This window comes from Chrysemys picta, chromosome 9 (assembly GCF_011386835.1).
Source record: "Chrysemys picta bellii isolate R12L10 chromosome 9, ASM1138683v2, whole genome shotgun sequence".
In the NCBI taxonomy this organism is placed as follows: Eukaryota; Metazoa; Chordata; order Testudines; family Emydidae; genus Chrysemys; species Chrysemys picta.
Genome location: NC_088799.1, coordinates 6,469,987 through 6,491,226, shown reverse-complemented (window position 1 = coordinate 6,491,226; position 21,240 = coordinate 6,469,987). Strand labels below are relative to the sequence as shown.

At 45.9% G+C, this 21,240-nt stretch overlaps 1 protein-coding gene across 2 annotated transcripts; it reads right to left on the bottom strand.

Annotated features, from left to right (window-relative positions):
- Nucleotides 1–1,858: 1,858 nt before the first annotated feature.
- COPS7B (COP9 signalosome subunit 7B) lies at nucleotides 1,859–20,353 on the bottom strand. Of its 2 annotated transcripts, none has more exons than XM_024110281.3 (7): nucleotides 20,215–20,353; nucleotides 16,359–16,535; nucleotides 14,981–15,056; nucleotides 7,851–7,939; nucleotides 7,041–7,243; nucleotides 5,370–5,475; nucleotides 1,859–3,267 (listed from the first exon to the last, which is right to left on the bottom strand). In XM_024110281.3, exons 2-7 carry the CDS (start codon nucleotides 16,518–16,520, stop codon nucleotides 3,109–3,111), a joined length of 795 nt encoding a protein of 264 aa, XP_023966049.1. In that variant the 5' UTR covers nucleotides 16,521–16,535; nucleotides 20,215–20,353; the 3' UTR covers nucleotides 1,859–3,108. The 2 variants fall into 2 exon arrangements, with proteins under 2 accessions (XP_023966049.1, XP_008171934.1); XM_008173712.4 differs by having other exon boundaries at nucleotides 20,211–20,346.
- Nucleotides 20,354–21,240: the final 887 nt, after the last annotated feature.

Sequence of the window (21,240 nt, the reverse complement as noted above, 5' to 3'; positions counted from 1 at the left end):
TAAGAAGTCATTCTTCACTCAAGGCACGGCGCAGCTTTCCCTTGTTTCTCTACTGAACAAAGGCACTGCACCCAGCCGTGAAAATAAGGCCTGAGCGTCCAACCGGGTTTTCAGATTTTTTGCACAGAGCTCGTGACAATGTAAAAACTTGATGGTGAGGAGGCTTCAGGAGCCCGAGGCTGCTCCCCTTCAGCACAGCACAGCGGGTGAGACTGGCAAAGAACACGAACTAGGCCAATTCACCCCCATGATCCCTGCATGCCACTGGTGACTGAAGACCTCAGCCTCTTTCAAGACAGTCAACTTGAACCTGCCGCCTCACAACAAGGCAGGTGTTGGACGTGAGCTAGCAGTAGAACAGGTGAGGATGGAGGCTCAGGAGATTGAGAATGTGGCCGCGGAGCCCTTTCACCTCTAGGGCACCGGTTCACAGCAGTCTTTTTGGGGGTGGAGGTTTGCACAATGACCGACAACAGTTTTTATAATAAATATATGGAGATATCCTATCTCCTAGAACTGGAAGGGACCGCAAAAGGTCATTGAGTCCAGCCCCCTGCCTTCACTAGCGGGACCAAGTACTGATTTTGCCCCAGATCCTTAAGTGGCCCCCTCAAGGATTGAACTCACAACCCTGGGTTTAGCAGGCCAATGCTCAAACCACTGAGCTATCCCTCTCCCTGTGGGCAGTGGCCATGCAGCACTGTACCCTGAATTCCCCAGAGGGGCTCAGTCTGGGGGCCCGCATCACAGAAATCCAACGTAGCCCCCCAGAGGCCAAGGAGTGAGCATGTAGGAAGCTCACACGCTTCTCCCCGCCCAGCAGAGTAGAGGCACCTTTAGCCAGGCAGCGTGGAAAAGCTAGCACAGATGCTGCCTAGGGAAGGGATATGTTCAAAGACTACAAAGACAACTTCATGCTCTAGGCTTGTCAATACAGCATCTGCCACCAGCACTTGGGCTTTTTAGTTAGTTTGGGAGCTGGGGTGGGGGGTCGCACAGAAGAGGAAAACAGTCAGGAATCAAGGGAGCTAACCCAGAGGCAGCCTTGTTCCTCACCTGTCAGGTTAAAGGTATTTTAGATAGTCCACCTGTCTCCACTATTAGTGGTGGTTGTGTCTGTGCATAGGTGAGAAGAGTCATTTACTTCTGCAGACTCATGCCAAACCCTAGAACATGCTCTAGGGTAAAGAATGGGAATGTGCAGAGAGCAAAGAATTCAAGCTACCAATAAGAGGAGGGTGGGTGTGTGTCTAGCATGGGATACACCTATGTAAGGCGAGCTGAAGCTGTTGGTGGTTGAATTATAGCAAGGTCCTGGCCCCGTGTTCCCCTAGAAAAGCCTCAGAAATGCTGCTCTTTGTACCGAAGGATCCTTTGGTTCCCATAGCAGACATGAGCTTCTGCTTATACAGCCGGCCTTTCCCAGCACAGAAGTTGCTTGTCACTGCAGAGTGGATGGATAAACTGAAAGGAAGATGGGCCAGGCTGTGAAACAGTGCTCAGACAAGCTGACTGTCCCGCCCCGGGAGTGCCTCGCTTTGTGCAGACTGTGATAGCAAAGTATGACAGTCTCATTGCTGCTGGTCCTGTGGGTAAGGGGTTAAGACTCAGGAGACCTGGGTGCAGGTCCTGGCTCTGACACAGACCACTTACATGAACTTGGGCAAGTCACACCTCGCTGCGTCTCAGCTCCTATCTGTAAAATGGGAAGGACACCTCCCTGCCTGCCAGGTGCGCGTGAAGATGGAGTCAGGAATCAGCGAGGTACTCCGATAACCCAGCCATGAGGGCCATGTCAGTGCCCAGCTAGCCTACCCAGTGCTTGCCCACGGCTGCTCCAAAGCCAAGACTCCACTCCTACATTAAATCAGCATTTAATTTGTTCCAAAATGCACTTTTTCATGTGAATTGCAGTTTAGATCTCAACCCTGCCCTCCCCTTAAAAAAACAAACAAACAAAAAAAACACAAACAGCCACCAACCTCCCCCACGAGGTGCAAGTCCCCTGAAGTTAGCCTGTAACAAATATCAAACACAAAACAAAGGCTGAAATGCTTTAGAATCACAACAATGTACAAAAAAAAAAAAAAAAAAAAAAAAGGAGTAAAATACAACCTGAAACTGTTCAAGTTCAGAAAGGCTAGTAAAGTCCATCGCTTCAGCAAGGGGATGTCACTGCCACGCCTGTCAGCGGGTTCTGGGCCACTGGCCTGCCACCAAGCCACAGCGGCTCCTCTTCCACACCAAACGTCATCTCCAAGGAAGATTTACGGTATTAGGCTTTAAAGATTTCAGGAAGGGAACAATTCACAAACAGCCCTGGGAGGATGCAGACACACTGAGAAGGAACGTGACTCCCAATAGGTCCCCAGCCAGCTGTAATAGCTCGAGAGAGAGCAACTTGCTTCCTCCTTCCTGTGCTGAAGCCTCACAGCCGTAGCCTAGTTCTTTAAATCAGTAGCAGATTAATAGGCTTAGTAAGGGCAGTAAAGAGATTAGTAAACACAGCCCAGCACTGGATCTCACCTTCACAGAGTGAGGTAGAGTGTGAATTAAAATACAGAAGGGCCCGGGGAAGGTTGAAGATTTCACTGTAGCGCTGCTCCTGGCCTAGTAATGTTTTGCCTTCCCTTTGGGATTGGAGAAGTCTGCGTTGGTAGCTTCCTCTCCCCCAGCCTGGCACTTCAATAGCCAAGTCCCAATCTTGGGATTCAGCCAGTTGCCATGGTAGACGTTATCTTGAACTCTAGATCAGCATGGCAAACTCCTCGCAAGAGGGAGCATGGGAAGGCTGGCTGGGAGGGAGCAAAACCTTCCACAGAGATTCCGTTCCCCTGGTGTCGCAGGTTTTCTGCCCCTTGTGGGAATTCTCTCTGGCTGAAAGTCCCTCTTTAAAGGCCTAGGAGAACAGGTGGCATCTTGGATGTGAATGAGATTTGCACACTGTAGCTTAGCCAGGCACGGCCGGTTTGGGGCTGTATTCAAACAGGGCTTTTATATTTGCCAGCTTGGAGAGGCCTGGCCCAGAACCCACCGAAAAGGAGACACGGGGCCTCTGTCGCTCCTTCTGTCGTCACTCATGGCTGAATGATGGCTACGTGGCAGGTTCTAGTGGCGGCTGGAGACCAGCCCTTTGACTTTGGACATCTTTTTTGTGGGCTGCCTTTGCTCTGCGTGGGGCGGGCACTCTCGCTCTGCCAGCTGCTGTTCCATCTCTTGTGCTGAGGAGGAGGCCGTGGCTTTTAATGTTTTCTTTATGTTTGTGACCTGGGCGAAAAGAGACAGCGAATGAGCATTTGCTTCTTCTACCCCCACTGCAGAGAGGAAGCCCCTTCCTAAGCACAGGATGGAAATGCCCTTGAGTTCGAAGAGTAACTCATCGCTGGATACAAATCTCCCCATGCACACACATTCTCTCAATCTGATTTTGTTAGGTGTTGGTATTAGATGACCTGACCTGGTAATACTCCATGTTAGACCGGGTTTGGAGGCAACTGGGGGCTGCAGATACCTGTTACTAGACACCAGGAGTAGCATAGTGACAAGCAAGAAAGACTTTCCACTGCCTGATTGCAGGAGGCAGCCAGTTCACCAGTCTGCAGACCTCAAGTGTCAGGGAGTGCCTGGGATACGCGGGGAGGAAAATACCCCACACCTAGAACAGCTCTGCAGAGCGAAGGGAAGGGAAAACTATTCGGACCAATCAGCCACATTTCTCCTCCAAGGTAGGAATGGAGGCTACCCTCAAGACCTGGGGTGTGTTCGACGAGCAAGCACACAGTGGTATGCTCCCCATGCACCAGGAAACAGTGGGAAGTGCCATCTGCATGGCACCTCACCCTCCAAACACCGGACCTCAGGGGGGTGCCACGAAAAGAATGAGTGAACTGACAAAAACAAATGCAGCCTGAAATGAGCATAGAAGTCAGGAGTCCAGACTCCCCAGGGCTAGAAACACCCGGCAAACCAAATGTGTCCTAAGTATCGGGGTAGCCGTGTTAGTCTGTATCCACAAAAACAACGAGGAGTCCGGTGGCACCTTAAAGACGAACAGATTTATTTGGGCTTAAGCTTTCATGGGTAAAAAACCCACTTCAGATGCATGGAGAAGTGGGTTTTTTACCCACGAAAACTTATGCCCAAATAAATCTGTTAGTCTTTAACGTGCCACTGGACTCCTCAAATGTGTCCCGGGTACCAGTCAAATCACGGCATATAAACAGCTTCGAAAGGCCAGCATGAACCTGCCGGGATGCAGGACTGCAAGAAATAAACCTGGAGCTACAGTCTCAGGAGGACTGCTCTCATTTTCGCAGTTGTAGTTCTGTTTTCACAACAATACAATCAGCAGAGACTAAAACCGTGTGCTTATGCTGCCCTCTGTTGGCCATCTCTGGATATTACAGGAATAGGGGGAAAAACATTTTGGCTCAAATTTTCAAAAAGCGTTTTCAAGATTTTGGGTGTCATTTTGGGGGTACTCAAGTTGACGTGTTAAATCGAACAGACTTTCAGAAATTGTTGAGGACTCATCCAGTGAATGACAAACCTCTATTAAGAGAGTTTATGTTGGGTATCCAAAATCACTAGCCAGTTTAGAAAATGTAGTCCCTTGTATCTATTCCTTGGGATGGCAGAGGACTGTCCACGTTTGCAGGGTTAACAAATAAGGCACTCTCAGTGATGGAAGCAGTTTTCAAACGCACTTTTTGCGGCTACAATTTAGGGTTTCTAAGGAAAGAATTTACCACACTTTCACCACTTCAGATGGAATTCAGAGGGATGTCTAGGAATGGCTATGGAGAGATTTTTAACGACATTCCTAGGTTTACAATAAATTAACTATTTTTTCTTATTCCTTCTGGATTTTCATTATTCACAGTGAAATCTAAAGTTGTAGAAACATCAGATTTCTGTCATGTTGTGTGTGTTAAAAATTGGTTTCCTAACAAATCAACGCAAGGAGGTCCCAGCAAGTTTATAAAGGCGGACTCAGAAACCCACACATCAGAAGGTCAGTGGTCAAATCTGGCTTAGCCCATCAGTGAAATTAATATGGTTGTGGAGAGGAGGAATCCAAGTTCTTTCCTAGAGGGTGCATCACAAGATTAGCACACCTGTGTGGCACAATTGTCAGTCTCCACCTAGCCGAAGCCCTGGACTGAATACCAGGGAGTGCTGCAAGGTAAGAATTGAGGGACATCGGCAGTGCAGTGCAAAGGATGGTTACAAGACTCCTGCTCACGCTATGTGTTAGCCAGGCCCCTTAGTTTCTCACTTTAATGAGCACAGAAATTCACCAAAGAGAAACCTGAAGGTGTATCTGACACGCTCATCACCAGAGCGGACAGGAGTGATTCTACACCTACCTCTGTCTCTACCTGCTGCTGAGTTCGGTTGTGGTTCTCTTTGTACTGGTTGGCTCTAAGCACTTGCTGTTCGATTCCTAACAGAACCGCTTCACACCCATCGCACCTGAAAATGTAACAACACTCGTGTGTTCAATGCTGGACAGTTTGAAAGGGACACTCAGTTTGAAAAAAAAAAAAAAAAAAAAAAAAAACCACAGTTCTGTCTGAAAGTTTGGGGGCTTATATTTAACATTAGCAGCGAAGATTATTAGAGTTAAAAGAACTGAGTGGAAAAAGATGTTTTATTCTATAGTTTCAGTGTTTACTTTGTGTAAAAAGGTTTGAACATGTATCTACTCAGTTTTGCTGCTTTGTTGATGGCCAGTCTAGAAGGAGCTCACATGTATACACTTCCTTGCTCCCTGTAAGAAGATATTTGCCAGCAGCAGCAAAGCCAAACAAAAGAGGCAGCAGAGAGGTGTGTGAACAGAGAGGAAGCAGGGGCTGGTCCCAGCATGTCTGGTGGAGTTGCTCTATTAGATCCCATTAGATTCACCACAGAGAAGCCAAAAAACATGTTCAAACCTTTTTAAAAAGTCAGGAATTGCTACTTAAAAGGGGATATATCAGAAACTGATTTTTTTTAGATTACTCAGAAAATAAGAGTCACACTGACAAGGTCCCCCTAAGAAATAAACAAGCAGGGTGACAAGAACACTCCTCCACTCAGTGAGGGTTTCAGCTCCCATTCACAGTGGGAAGGAATGGAAAGGGATCTGAAGTGGGTTCAGAGTTGCACACCAAGCAATGTAGAAAGATCCAAGAAGCTGCTGCACTCCTTCCTTGCAGTGAGGGGGAAAAAGAGAAAAACCAAGTGACCCAGGTTACCACACTCCCACAGCTACTAATCTTTGTTATTTCTAATGTACCCGTAACGGCTAGGCAGTGACTGTATTATGTAGTCAACTGGGAATCAGTCACAGTCCCTGTGGCCTAGAAAAGTGGCAACTCCTTTGGGTAATGAACGAATCCTACAGGACTGAAAGGCAGATTACTGGAAACTTGATAAAAAAATACACGAGAACAAGAACAAGATGGTCTCAGCCAAAAGCATGAGGTCTGCTTCATCTCCAGCAATGAAGGGAGGCCTACAGAGGTATCTGAAACACTTCAGAGGTGAAGTTTAAAGTACTGTGACTCTGAGATACAGTTTGTTAAGATTTGCCTGAGTAATTCTCATTACCAGAGGATTAGTGGACAAATCTGTCTTTGCTCATTAGAAAAATTAATATGGTAGGAGGAGGAAGGGGTCATTCTACAAGATGTCTGTCTCTAGGTTGAGGCCACGATGTCAATTTGGCATGACTGTAGGAGAGGCCCTAAAGCAAAAAGCTGAGGTAACTAAGGTAAGAACTGAGGTAACTTCAGAATCTGAAACCAGTAGTACAATTGGATGTACTGCTATGACAGTGTCTGTAAGAAATACTGGAGAGGGTATCAGGGTTTTTGTCCAGGAGGGACCCTTCGCGAAGTGACTTTTCATGGTGTAAGCGTGCTAATGAATGGAATATGCTGAAACTAAGCTAACATTTGATTCTTATAGGACTCAGAAAAAGCCAGGGCAAGCTATTTCCTTTGAGACATTCCTAAAAGGCAAATCACACAAGGTGGAGGAGCCTCCTGCCTCACCATTCTTGGAGTGTTTTAACAATATTACTGATGTCCTTCTTCTGAATGTCTCTGCCGATACAGAAATCCACCTCCAGCACCTGGTTGCGCTGATCCAGTTTCCCCTGAATAATGTCTGTATACACAGCTTCAATGATTAGATCTTCCAACTCCCTCAGATTCCTCATGTCCAGGTCTTTGAGCAGCACAGAGTAAGGAATGCACTAGAAACAAGAAATCCAAGAACAAACAGTCACTTGTGCATCCAGAATGGAAAGTTGAGCATAGTCTGGAAGTAGGGTTTGTAGAAGCTTGCAATCAAACAAACATTTATTATACACATCCTGCAGGTAAACAGCAAGTGGGAAAGTATCAAATAGTATCAAAGGAAGCAGATACTATTAGGTTACGTCACACATAAGACACTCCTGTAAGCTTTTATTACAGTAAGTTCTGGAGAGTGGGTTGGGGTGGCAGCACTGTGGAAGGTAAAATAGCCAAATTCCCTCCCCCACCCAGAATTGACAAGATTTTCAAGAGGTAGATGGGCGATTGGGTCCCGCCTCCATTAGCCAATCCGATTTCTCCTCCCAGAATGCCCATTTCTCGCTCTTTATAGAACCGTTCAGCCATTCCAAGCTCTCACTCCTTGGAAGTCCTTCATAAGTTACTGAGTCCCATGAATACAGGGGAGCACTGTACATTGCAGGTAATTTTCCAGTCACAGGTTTTCCAGAGCACACATGCAGCCTAATGCAAACCCGAGTCCAATACTTGGATGCCACTTGCAGAAATGGCTGGCATTACTTAGCCAAGATTTCTATCTTTTACCTTCATTCTGGCAGCCAAGCTTACAATAGTTAAGTGTTTCAGCTTGTTCTTCTGGGCCCCCGTTAACTCTGGCAGGTGATCCTTGTTTGCTGTTCAATGTAAAAAAAAAAAATTGAGAACAAAGTTACGGATTTTCCTTCAAGAATTAAACAAAACCTTCAGATTAAAGTCTTCGACTGAGTTACACCCTAGAAGTCAGTAGCACCAAGTACTCCTCCTGCTACGAAGGGGTGCTACTGAGAAGGCAGTGCTGCTCTAAGTAACAGCTGGACCATCCCAAGGAGAAACAGAGGCAGAATTAAAAAGAAAGTCAGTTATTAACTGTTCTAATTCCAAAACCAGAACCACAAAAATACAGAACATAATTCACACGTCTACAGGTGAAATCCTGCCAAGACATATGGTTAATATTTTGTTTCCAAGACCAAACTATTTGTCCTCTTTCAGTAAGCTCATGCTAACAAAACCTTGGACTTCGGTTTCACCAACTGTAAAAGGTGGATGATACTTCTTTGAAGTGCTTGGGAACTATGCATGAAAGTGTCAAACATCAGGTTCATGGAGAGAAGAGAAATTATTAATCTAGATTCTTCTATGGCCATCCTATCACCGCAGTATCCACATGCCTCTAGTGTATTCACAAACAGAAGGGAGCCTGGCTGCTTTCAAAAGCAAAGGCGCTCTTTGGAATATGCGTGTTAATGAAAGAGTTAGTATTTCCGTGACACTAAGGTTATCTTCCTCATCTCACCCAATTCTTTCCATTTTGGCCTCCTCTGTCCTGTACCCATTTTTATTTGGAAGGCGGTGATTACTCTCTCCCATACTATCTTACTTACATGGGAAGGGGAAGCTGAAGTCCAGGATATTAGTGAACATCCCTACTCTTACAAGCCATGCCCCGGGATCTAACACTCATGCCGAGCAGACTGGTCCTCTAACTGGTCACATCCTAGAGACCCACAGACTGCAAAGAATTCATGAAGCTTGTGCTGGCTCCATATCTACCGGAGCTTTCACCCCAATACATCTACTAAAGCTGTTCTCCAGATTTTACAACTCAAGTGCTCAGATACTACTGTGATGGGCATCAATGACATTCTGGGCAGACTTATTTGTAAAGCATTGTGATATTCTGGATTCAGGCTGCTGCTCGCAAATATTAAGTACTGCACTGCAGCAGAATTGAAGTGTAAGCACAAAGGCATAGCAAGGTTAGAATGCACCTTCAGATAGACACGCTATCCTGATTCAGATTTGGTGCCTTTGAAATTATATACAAGTGGCTATTTCCAAGGTGGCATCCTGGTGGACATGTCTTTATTTTGCTTTACCACATGAAGAGGTTATAGAAGCCTAAGAGCAAGATAGGTCTTTTGTATGACACCCTTCTTCAGTACAGCCAATGGTTTCCAAGCAAGAAGGCTCTCTGGCCTGTTTTAAGGCTGACTAGAAAAGCTGTTCCTTTCTGAGATTCTTCCCTTTGTAGCTAGTCTCTCAGTATTCCAAAAACACAGCAAAGCCTAGACTACAGCACAGGTTTAGTTCCTGCTAAGTATCTCCCAAACAAAGATGTTTAAGACATTCAAGTGGAGACAAGCAACTCAACCCAGTCAAATTGGGACATTGATCATTACACTCCTAAGAACTCACTAGTAGATGCAGTGCTTTTATTTAAACAGATAGCGAGGGGCCAGTTTCCAAAGACAGACATGTGCAATTGTGTGTGAAAAACACATGCAACTGTGTGCCTAATCTGCATGCAAAATTATCACAACAAATAAATTCAAACTGGACTTTTGCACATAAAAATGGACTATTTGTCTAACCGCCTATGCGCACACACAAATACTGTATTTGTTCACACACACATTCACTACACAAAACATGATACAAACCTTGTTGACCACGTTTCAATTCAGAATGGATTTTCAAGAATAGGTTACAAACCCCTGAAAGGGGAGATTCTCTAATCGGTACCACTCTAATTTCCAAAGAGATGGAGAGTTTGTCCTCTGCAGAATGAGTGTCTTTTGAATCTTAGGAAGAGAGCGTGAATACCAGTGCAAGTCAATTCCTGTCACAGTGACTCAGCCCAAGAGAGGCTAGTAAAATGCCCACTCTAAACGTCTAGACCAGCACGTAACAGTCTGCCTATTGTTGTTCTTCCATAGTCAGATGAAAAAAAGATTTACATAAGAACGGCCGTACTGAATCAGACCAAAGGTCCATCTAGCCCAGTGTCCTGTCTTCCAACAGTGGCCAATGCCAGGTGCCCCAGAGGGAATGAACAGAACAGGTAATCATCAAGTGATCCATCCCGTCGCCCATTCTCAGCTTCTGGCAAACAGAGGCAAGGGACACCATCCCTGCCCATCCTGGCTAATAACCATTAATGGACCTATCCTCCATGAATTTATCTAGTTCTTTTTTGAACCCTGTTATAGTCTTGGCCTTCACAATATCCTCTGCCAAGGAGTTCCACAAGTTGTCTGTGCATTGTGTGAAAAAAATACTTCCTTTTGTTTGTTTTAAACCTGCTGCCTATTAATTTCATTTGGTGGCCCCTAGTTCGTGTGTTATGAGAAGGAATAAATAACACTTCCTTATTTACTTTCTCTATACCACTCATGATTTTATAGACCTCGGTCATATCCCCCCTTAGTCGTCTCTTTTCCAAGCTGAAAAGTCCCAGTCTTATTAATCTCTCCTCATATGGCAGCCATTCCATACCCCAAATCATTTTTGTTGCCGTTTTCTGAATCTTTTCCAATTCCAATGTATCTTTTTTGAGATGGGGCAACTACATCTGCACGCAGTATTCAAGATGTGGGCGTACCATGGATTTATGTAGAGGCAATATGATATTTTGTGTCTTACTGTATATCCCTTTCCAAATGGTTCCTAACATTGTTACCTTTTTTGACTGCCATTGCAAACGGAGGGGATGTTTTTCAGAGAACTATCCATAGTGACGCCAAGATCTCTTTCTTGAATGCTAACAGCTAATTTAGACTCCTTCATTTTGTATGTATATTTGAGATTATGTTTTCCAATGTGTATTACTTTGCATTTATCAACATTGAATTTCATCTGCCATTTTGTTGCCCAGTCACCCAGTTTTGAGAGATCCTTTTGTAGCTCTTCTCAGTCTGCCTCGGACTTAACTATCTTGAGTAGTTTTGTATCATCTGCAAATTTGCCACCACACTGTTTACCCCTTTTTACAGATCATTTCTCAATATGTTAAATAGGACTGGGCCCAGTACAGACCCCTGGGGGACACCACTATTTACCGCTCTCCATTCTGAAAACTGACCTTTTATTCCTACTTTGTTTCCTATCTTTTAACCAGTTACCAATCCATGAGAGAACCTTCCCTCTTATTCTATGACTGCTTACTTTGCTTAAGAGCCTTTGGTGAGGGACCTTGTCAAAGGCTTTCTGAAAATCTAAATACACTATATCCACTGGATTCCCCCTTGTCCACATGCTTGTTGACCCCCCTCAAAGAATTCTAGTAGATTGGTGAGGCATGATTTTCCTTTACAAAAACCATATTGATTATTCCCCAACAAATTATGTTTATCTATGTGTCTGACAATTTTGTTCTTTACTATAGTTTCAACCAGTTTGACCGGTACTGAAGTCAGGCTTACCGGCCTGTAATTGCCGAGGTCACCTCTGGAGCCACGTAACGGTGCAGACCCACCGCCTCCTGCTGGTCATGCTGGGAATTAGCTCTCTTGGCCCACCAGGGCACCTTTTACTAGCAATGTCTCACTCACTGTTACTTCCACTTCCTCCACCGTCTCCACCATCTGGACCCGCGTCGCTTCTGGACTGCGGCGTTCTCTTCGGGACACAGCCTTTCAGCTGTGCCTCCTCTCCCCACTTTCGGGGGACAGGCGGTCCTCAGTCCTTCTACTTGCCTCAGTGGCCAACTGCAGTCTCTAGTATAGCCCCTTCAGGGCCTACTTTCTTGGGCCACTTCCCCATAGCCCCAGCACCTTCTCTTTGTGTCAGGGCCCCAATCTGGCAGTCATCAGTCTAGAGCTCTCCCAGCTCCTGCTGACCCTACCCAGCCCTGCTCTGTCTTAGGTTCTTCTCTCTCTCTCTCTCTCTCTCTCTCCACAAGAGCCAGTTCTTCTCCCTTCGCCCTCCAGGAACAGACTGCCTTCCTCTCTGCCCTGCAGCCTTCTTATAGGGCCCAGCCTGGCCCTGATTGGCTGCTTTCAAGCCTCCACTTGATTGGCTCCCACTAAGCCCTTCCATGATTGGCTGAGGCTCTGCGCAGCCTCTCTGGCTTTCTCTAACCCCTTCCACACCAGAATGGGGCAGCTGCCTCACTACAAGCCCTTTTTAAAAATTGGCGTCACATTAGCTATCCTCCAGTCATTTGACTACAGTTAGTAGTCCTGCAATTTCACATTTAAGTTCCTTCAGAACTCTTGGGTGAATACCATCTGGTCCTGGTAACTTATTACTGTTTCATTTATCAATCTGTTCCAAAACCTCCTCTAATGACACCTGAATCTGGGACAGTTCCTCAGATTTGTCACCTAAAAAGAATGGCTCAGGTTTGGAAATCTCCCTCAAATCCTCAACTGTGAAGACAGATGCGAAGAATTCATTTAGTTTCTCCACAATGGCCTTATCGTCCTTGAGTGCTCCTTTAGCATCTCAATCGTCCGGTGGCCCCACTGGTTGTTTAGCAGGCTTCCTGCTTCTGATGTATTTAAAAAAAAATTGTTAAAACTTTTTGAGTCTTTGGCTAGCTGTACTTCAAATTCTTTTTTGGCCTTCCGAATTATATTTTTACACTTCATTTGCCAGAGTTTATGCTCCTTTCTATTTTCCTCACTAGGATTTAACTTCCACTTTTTCAAGGATGCCTTTTTGCCTCTCACTGCTTCTTTTACTTTGTTGTTTAGCCACGGTGGCTCTTTTTTGGTTCTCTTACTATGTTTTTTAATTTGGGAGATACATTTAAGTTGAGCCTGTATTGTGGTGTCTTTAAAAAGTTTCCATGCAGCTTGCAGGGATGTAACTTTTGGTGCTGTGCCTTTTAATTTCTGTTTAACTAACCGCCTCATTTTCGTGTAGTCCCCCTTTCTGAAATTAAATTCTACAGTGTTGAGCCTCTGTGGTGTTTTCCCCGCCACAGGGATGTTAAATTTAATTATATTATGGTCACTATTACCAAGCAGTCCAGCTGTATTCACCTCTTGGACCTGATCCTGTGCTCCACTTAGGACTAAATCAAGAATTGCCTCTCCTCTTGTGGGTTCCAGGACTAGCTGCCCCAAGAAGCAGTCATTTAAGATGTCAAGAAACTTTATCTCTGCATCCCGTCCTGAGGTGACATGTACCCAGTCAATATGGGGATAGTTGAATTCCCCCATTATTATTGAGTTTTTTGTTTTAATAGCCTCTCTAATCTCCCGGAGCATTTCACCGTCACTATCACCATCCTGGTCAGGTGGTCAGTAATATATCCCTACCGATATATTTTTATTATTCGAGCAAGGAATTACTATCCATAGAGATTCTATGGTACAGTTTGGGGTTCATTTAAGATTTTTACTTCATTTGATTCTACACTTTCTTTCACATAGTGCCAATCCCCCACCAGCACAACCTATTCTGTCCTTCCGATATATTTTGTACCCTGGTATTACTGTGTCCCATTGATTATCCTCATTCCACCAACTTTCTGTGATGCCTATTATATCAACATTCTCATTTAATATGGGGCACTCTAGTTCACCCATCTTATTATTTAGACTTCTAGCATTGGAATATAAGCACTTTAAAAACTTGTCACTTTTTAGCTGTCTCCCATTACAATTGAATGATGCAATTGAATGAGACTTTTTTCATTTGACTGTTTCTCATCAGATCCTACCTGTATTTTATCTTCCATACTCTCCTCCTTACTAGGACATAGAGAATCTCTCTTAGTAGATCCTCCCCTAAGGGATGTCTGTCCAAACCACGTGCTCTCCGCACATTTCGTCTTTCCCCCAGCCCTTAGTCTAAAAACTGCTCTAAAATCTTTTTAATTTTAAATGCCAGCAATCTGGTTCCATTTTGGTTTAGGTGGAGCTCATCCTTCCTATATAGGCTCCCCCTTTCCCAAAAGTTTCCCCAGTTCCTAATAAATCTAAACCCCACCTCCCTACACCATCGTCTCGTCCACGCATTGAGACCCTGCAGTTCTGTCTGGCTAACTGGCCGTGCGCGTGGAACTGGAAGCATTTAAGAGAATGCTGCCATGGAGCTCCTGGACTTCAATCTCTTACCTAGCAGCCTAAATTTGGCCTCCAGGACCCCTCTCCTATCCTTCCCCATATCATTGGTACCTACATATACCATGACCACCAGCTCCTCCCCAGCACTACACAAGTCTATCTATATGCCCCAAGAGATCCGCAACCTTCGTACCAGGAGGCAAGTCACCATGCAGTTCTCCCAGTCATCATAAACCCAGATATCTATGTTTCTAATGATTGAATCACCCGTTACCAATATCTGTCTCTTCCTAATAACTGGAATTCTCTCCCCTGGAGAGGTATCCTCAGTGTGAAAGGATACCACATCATCTGGAAGGAGGGTCCCAACTATGGGATCGTTTCCCTCTGCTCCAGTTCGATGCTCTCCTTCCCTGAGACTTTCACCCTCCTCAACAGCACAGAGGCTGTCAGACCGGGAGTGGGACCATTCTACTGTGTCCCAGAAAGTCTCATCTATGTACCTCTCTGTCTCCCTTAAACCAGCTCAACCACCCTGGTCTCCAAAGCCCGTACACGGTCTCTGAGGGCCAGGAGCTCCTTGCACTGAATACACACACAGGGCAGGTAATCATACATGCTACATTGAGTGCAATAAACTGGGTAGCCCCCACTCATCCAGAAAGCCTCTGACAGACAGAATTTTACCCTTAGATCCTTTCAACCTGCCACATTCACGGAGACATCACACACTTGAGTAAGTCAGCTACCTTGAGCTTCCTGGCTGGAAAAATGAGAAGCTGCACAAGCTAGTTCTGAAAGACTGCATTACCCCCACTCACAGCCCATTCAATCCTCACCAGGTTCTAAGAGCATTTGTGAAGTGCAATCTCTTACCTACGTAATCTGGATATGTTCCGTAAGCAAACAGGTTCAGCAACTGGAAGTAAGCAGCATTAGGCCCTTCAGCAAGCTGGAGAGAAGGAAAGCAAAAGCAATCTTACGTAAGCCAATAATGGCCAATAGGTATACAGCTTCTCCACAGTGTTGGCTTTAATTCCACACAGAATATGTATCTTTTTAAAAATACATAAAAGAAGGGCTATTTTCAGTTGTCAGAGAGCTGGACCCTTTCCAAAGTCATGGAATCAGCACTACATTTCAGTAGTTTAGAATCAGGATGATACAGCCAATTCCATGTATTAGAACTTGAGTTTAGTTTATACAGTCAGCTGCTTAAGTGAGAAAAAGAAGAACGTGTCCCCTTCAATTCAGCTACGTATTCTTATCATATGACAGACGAACAGATTATGGTGCTGGTTGGTTAAGAATCCTTACTGGCCACTGGGAAGCTGAGCCAGTTAACCTGCAAAACCACAAACAATCTCAAAGCAAAGCAGGTTAGAGCATTTTAAGTTGTCTGCCTCAAAGTTCTGTACTTCCTCTGACAAGCAAATATTGCAGTGGAACAACAGCTGTTACACTAGCCTGGGATGGTTTTTCAGTTCTCCTAATCTACATGATTTGCTGCATGAAAAAACTGGGAGGAAACCAAACATAGAAATTGATGCTAAAAACTGTTGATGGCATTTTTGGCCATGCACAAAAGCCTGTTTGGAAAGCTGAGCTTCCTGCGTGCCATAGTGTCATAACTGCAATCAGCAGAGGTGCTGGAGCTAGATCTCACTCATTGTAAGAGACAGGGAGCTAGAGAACACTCCGTTAGCAGGAGGGCTCTGGGATTCTGGAACTTGCTCCCCATTTTGCTCTGACACAGCCCAAACGTGGTGATCTTCTGGGCATGCTGCAAAATACATCTGTGACAGGAGTTTTAGAGAAGGCTAACGGTATGCTTCCCAGAACAATGACGGAATATAAAGGAGCTTTTTTGCTGGTGGCTGACTGGCTGGCTGGCTGAAATAGTAGTTTACATGATTATTTTAGTGTTGCTGAAATTTTATTGTATTAACAGTTACAAGTTAGGATGCCTAGAGCCTTGCATAGGCATCATTTTATTATTTAAATCCAAATAAATACATATGACAAAAGTGATCCCCTCATGTATACCAGGTCCTCACAATTCTCTGTAAATCTGTCATTTTGACTCAGGGCATGATAGAAGCATTGGAAAACTGTGGTAAATTGTGTCAGGCTTTCCCCAAGATGGAGATTTTGCCATCCTAGTCTACTATGTGCATGGAAATTCCTAGGAAATCCCTTAAACCAGGAGTGGGGGGGAAGAGGGGGAGAAAAGAGATAGAAACTTAACTCTTACCTCTTGCACGTTTGTTAACTCCAACAGCTCGCCAAAGACATAAACCCCAGGAGCCTCTAGCACTTGGTTTATCAAAGCAGTCAGAGCTGATCCGTTGGTGCCTTTGGCTAATAGAATAAACTGCTCAAGAAGATTGCAGGATGGTTTCTGTTCTCCTGCCATTCTAGATTTTTCAATCTGCCAAAAAAGAAATGGTTTTAATGACTCTTTCCTCATCTCTGTGCAAAGCACTGCTTAGAAGTGGATCAGGAAGCATGTCCAGGTTGGTAACATTCCACACTTAGCTTTGCCTCGTTTTTCATGATAATTCAGTGCTAGTGATGAGTGCAGGACTAAGCCCTGGAGGCCAAAGTCCTATTTATCCATAGAGCAGCAACAGCTCAGGCACTAGTTTTAAAAACTTCCTGCACACTGTCCTGCCAACATGCCTCACCTATGCCCTGGAAGGGCTCCTCTAGGACTAGGAAGGGGGGGGTTCAGATTCCATGGCCAATTCAGGCTTCCAATTCTTTTGAGACTGCCAAGTGGTGACAACATTGGTGGTGGGTTTTGTGATGTTTACTAGGAACTGGCTGAGACTCCTTCCACCTCACAACTCATTACACAGCAAACGAACAACAACTGATTTAACCCTTATATATATGTAAAAAAAAATCCACTTACATAGGCTTGTATAGTGCATCTTTCCCAATAGCATCTGAATACCTGTCAGTTAACAAGGCAGGAACACAGAACTCCAACTGCTTTCAGAGCCAGAGGGGAAAATGAAAAAGCTCTGTCACTAGTTTACTTGGTTACTGTGCATTTTTGCCAACAGGGCAGAGTTAAATTGATTTGTGTTAATTACAAGGCTTGAATGATTAAAAAAAAAAAAACACTTTTCTTTGTAAAGGTAAATCTTTGTCTTCAATTCTGGTCCAATACATCTGACCTGTTTCTTCACTCTGAGCATTATAATTTGGGTTCTGAAATGTCAAATCCAGTTACCAGCTGACAAGTTCAGAAAATAAATAAATGTGGGAAATTACAAGTCACGTGCAAGCTACAGTGAACTTGATCTCCTGAGCCCTGAATCACTATTGGACATGATTTTTTCATGTTCTATTTACAAAGGACATATTCTGGTGACAATTTTAAGATCTTGTTGTTAACCTTTCTGTCTGCATTAGTCCCATTAGCAAATACCCAGGGTTCTGGGTGGGCTTGTACTGCCTACACTGAAGCACAGGCTGCTACAGCTTTACTACTCCACTAGCCAAGCTAGTTAGATTGAAGTTAGCTCACGTAGGTCTACTTGAGCTGCCATCACACTCTGTGTTGGCAGTATAGCTACCCTGTGTCTCCAAATACATCTAAGGGGTAAATCAGTTTTATCATCTGCTTTCACAGAAAAGGCAACTTAGGCACAAAGCGGTCAAGTGACTAACTCACGGTCACACAGGGAACGTGATAGAACTGTGAATGAATGAGGATTTCATGGCTCTCAGGCATTTGCCTTAAGCACAAGACTATCCTCCAAGGCACTACAAGTGCTGAATGTGTTGTACAAGATTGTGACAGAGTAGGTTTTCCTGATCCTGTTGTGAAAGTTGTGCAAAGTCTCCACCTCTTTTATTTTTAAAATCACAGGTGACAGAGGCACCATAGTGTTACTTACTGGTTCCCGGGTATCATTTGAGGCTACCAGATTAAGACTAAAAATAGATTTTTTTAAGCCTGATGAAAAGTGATTGCTATGTAGATGAAAAATATTTTAAGGTAATTTATCAAAGGACAATCAGCATCACAAATGCAGCATGAAATTATGGCTGCCCTATAGGAAACATTCCCTTCCTCCAGCTTATTTTTTGTGTGACCTATGAAACAGCATAACTTTGCACTTATGTACTTTCATCAGTAGCTCTCAAAGTGCTTTCCAAGACTAGGTAAGCATTACTATCCGCATTTTACAGATGAGTAAACAGACCCGAAGGTGAAATAGTTTGCTCAAGAACATAGTGAGTTGGTGAGAGATGGATACAGAACCCAGATCTTCTGACTCATTTCCAGACCCTAGACAATGGGTCAGGGCTACCTTCCTGAAAGAAATTGATCATTTACCAATTTTGCTGGATGCTTTCTTTGGATCTGTTCTGCTGTCCACACTCCAGATTGCACTTTTCCACACAGCCAGTTATGTGCACACTTTTCTGGAAATGCCATCCCCAGGAGCAGGTTGGTAGCACCGAAGCAAATGGCAAGCCTGGCACGAGTGGCCCAGTGGGAAAATCATTCATTATTTCTTCTTCAGTTTGCTAAGAACTGAGGAGGTAGGTAGGTTTTGTTTTCAGTTCAGATGAGCCTGGCAAGCCATACACCCAGTATTTTCAATTGCACAGTCGCACTTGTCTCATAGTCACGTTTCACTTGTTCATACCGTGTTTTTGGTTGTCTAGGCTGGTGCACAACAGGATTTTTCCACCCTATTTGTCAAACTCCACATTTCAGGTACATTTTTATCTTTCCAATACAAAAACCGTGCATGTCTGCTGCCTGAAAGCTCCAGAGACAGGTGCAGTACTCACTGCCTGGATTTCTTCCTTCCACAAGTCCTAAGGCAGGGTCAAGTCAAACTGACCCTCAGGAGCAAAAGGAAAAAGAACATACAGCTTTCCCACAGCGACATACTAGCCAAAAATCAGAGCATCTAGGGCTTGGAGGTCAGTGTGAGTGCAAGGGAGAAAGCAAGGGGTTTCCTGGATGGAGCAGGCAAACCACTCGGAACAAAAAGGGTTAAAGCTGAACATACCGTGCATCTTCTGTGCAGAACTATTTGCCTCCAACAGGAGGAGCATAACAGAGGTCTCTGCAAATGCCCACGTGTTTAGACCATAATCAGAAACTAATTCAAACTGGCAAAGGGCTGGAAGGAAAATAAAGTATCAGAGGGGTAGCCGTGTTAGTCTGAATCTGTAAAAAGCAACAGAGGGTCCTGTGGCACCTTTGAGACTAACAGAAGTATTGGGAGCATAAGCTTTCGTGGGTAAGAACCTCACTTCTTCAGATGCAAGTGCTTTTTAAGGAAAATAAAGAGTCCTGGAGACAGAAACCTCTCATTGCACAGGACACATAAATATTAAAGGCAGACTCAAGTTACATAGCTCACACCTACAGGCAGACAAAGCTACCAATTCACACCAAGCACTGGGAATGCACCTTTCACCGAAGGCAACAAGAAAACTGCTAGTTTACACCAGAGCACATTAACCCCGTCTTCTCCAAAGTAGTAGAGAGTGAAAGTGTAGGTGGGCAAGAAAGAGACCCCCTCTCCACCCCTCATGTAGATGGAAAGGAAGGGGACAATGAAGATCCCAGAGACCCATGGGGGGGCCCAGTCAGGGAAACCCCTCTCCCAGGGTAGCTCAGAGGAGTCCAGGGGGAGACCAGTCAGGGAGACCCCCTGGCCTGGGGTATGTTAGAGAAGAGAGAGGTCCAGGGGAGCCCAGTCAGGGAATCCCTCCCCCGGGTTAAATTAGAGAACAGCGGGTCCATGGGGGCCCAAAGGGAGACCCCTCCCCGAGGGGTAGCTCAGAGAAGGGAGGGTTCATGGGGGGCAGCCAGGGAGACCCCCGATAGCTGTGAGGGGGCGATGGGAGCCCAGACAAGGGGAGCTGCGGGGGAGGGGGCGATGGGGAGGCCTCGTCCCCTTAGAGAGCATCGGGGGCCTGGAGCCGGGAGACCCCGGCGGCGGCGGGGGCCGGGAGCCAGGGGGGTGCTCAGGGGCGCGGACGCCGGGGAGCGGTGAATAGAAGCGGGGGCGGGGAGACCCCTCGAGCCGCCCTAGGGGCTGTGGGAGCGGAGCGGGGGCCTCACCTGCCTGCTCCGGCCGCCTCCGTCCGGCTCCCGGCGCCTCCCCCGCTGCTCCTCAGGCCGCCATGACAGCGGCGCCGGCGTCCTGCGCTCAGCTCCTTCCCCCGGCCCCCGCCGCCCGCGCACCGCGTTCCGCCCGCCGGCCGGGCCCAGGGGCGGGGCAACGGGCGCGCTCCCGCGGCTCAGCCTGGCCCAGGGAGCTGACCTCTGAGCGTTCTTGGCCACTGCCTGTGTAAGTCAGAGGTCAGGCTGGGGACAGGGTCAGGGGTCAGATTAGGGTCAGGGTAAGACAGCTGAGTGTTCTTGGCCATGGTCTGTGTAGGTCAGAGGTCAGATTAGGGTCAGGGTCAGAGGTCAGGCGGGGGACAAGGTTGGGGTAAGACATCTGAGTGTTCTTAGAACCATAGACTATCAGGGTTGGAAGGGACCTCAGGAGGTCAGCTAGTCCAACCCCCTCCTCCAAGCAGGGCTAATCCCCAACTAACTCATCCCAGCCAGGGCTTTGTCAAGCCGGGCCTTAAAAACCTCTAAGGATGCAGATTCCACCACCTCCCTAGGTAACCCATTCCAGTGCTTCACCACCCTCCTAGTGAAATAGTGTTTCCTAATATCCAACCTAGACTTCCCCCCCTGCAACTTGAGACCATTGCTCCTTGTTCTGTCATCTGGTACCACTGAGAACAGCCGAGCTCCATCCTCTTTGGAACCCCCCCTTCAGGTAGTTGAAGGCTGCTGTCAAATCCCCCCCCACTCTTCTCTTCTGCAGACTAAATAACCCCAGTTCCCTCAGCCTCTCCTTGTAAGTCATGTGCCCCAGCCCCCTAATCATTTTTGTTGCCCTCCACTGGACTCTCTCCAATTTGTCCACATCCCTTCTGTAGTGGGGGGACCAAAACTGGATGCAATACTCCAGGTGTGGCCTCACCAGTGTCGAATAGAGGAGAAGAATCACTTCCCTCGACCTGCTGGCAATGCTCCTACCAATACAGCCCAATATGCCGTTGGCCTTCTTGGCAACGAGGGCACATTGCTG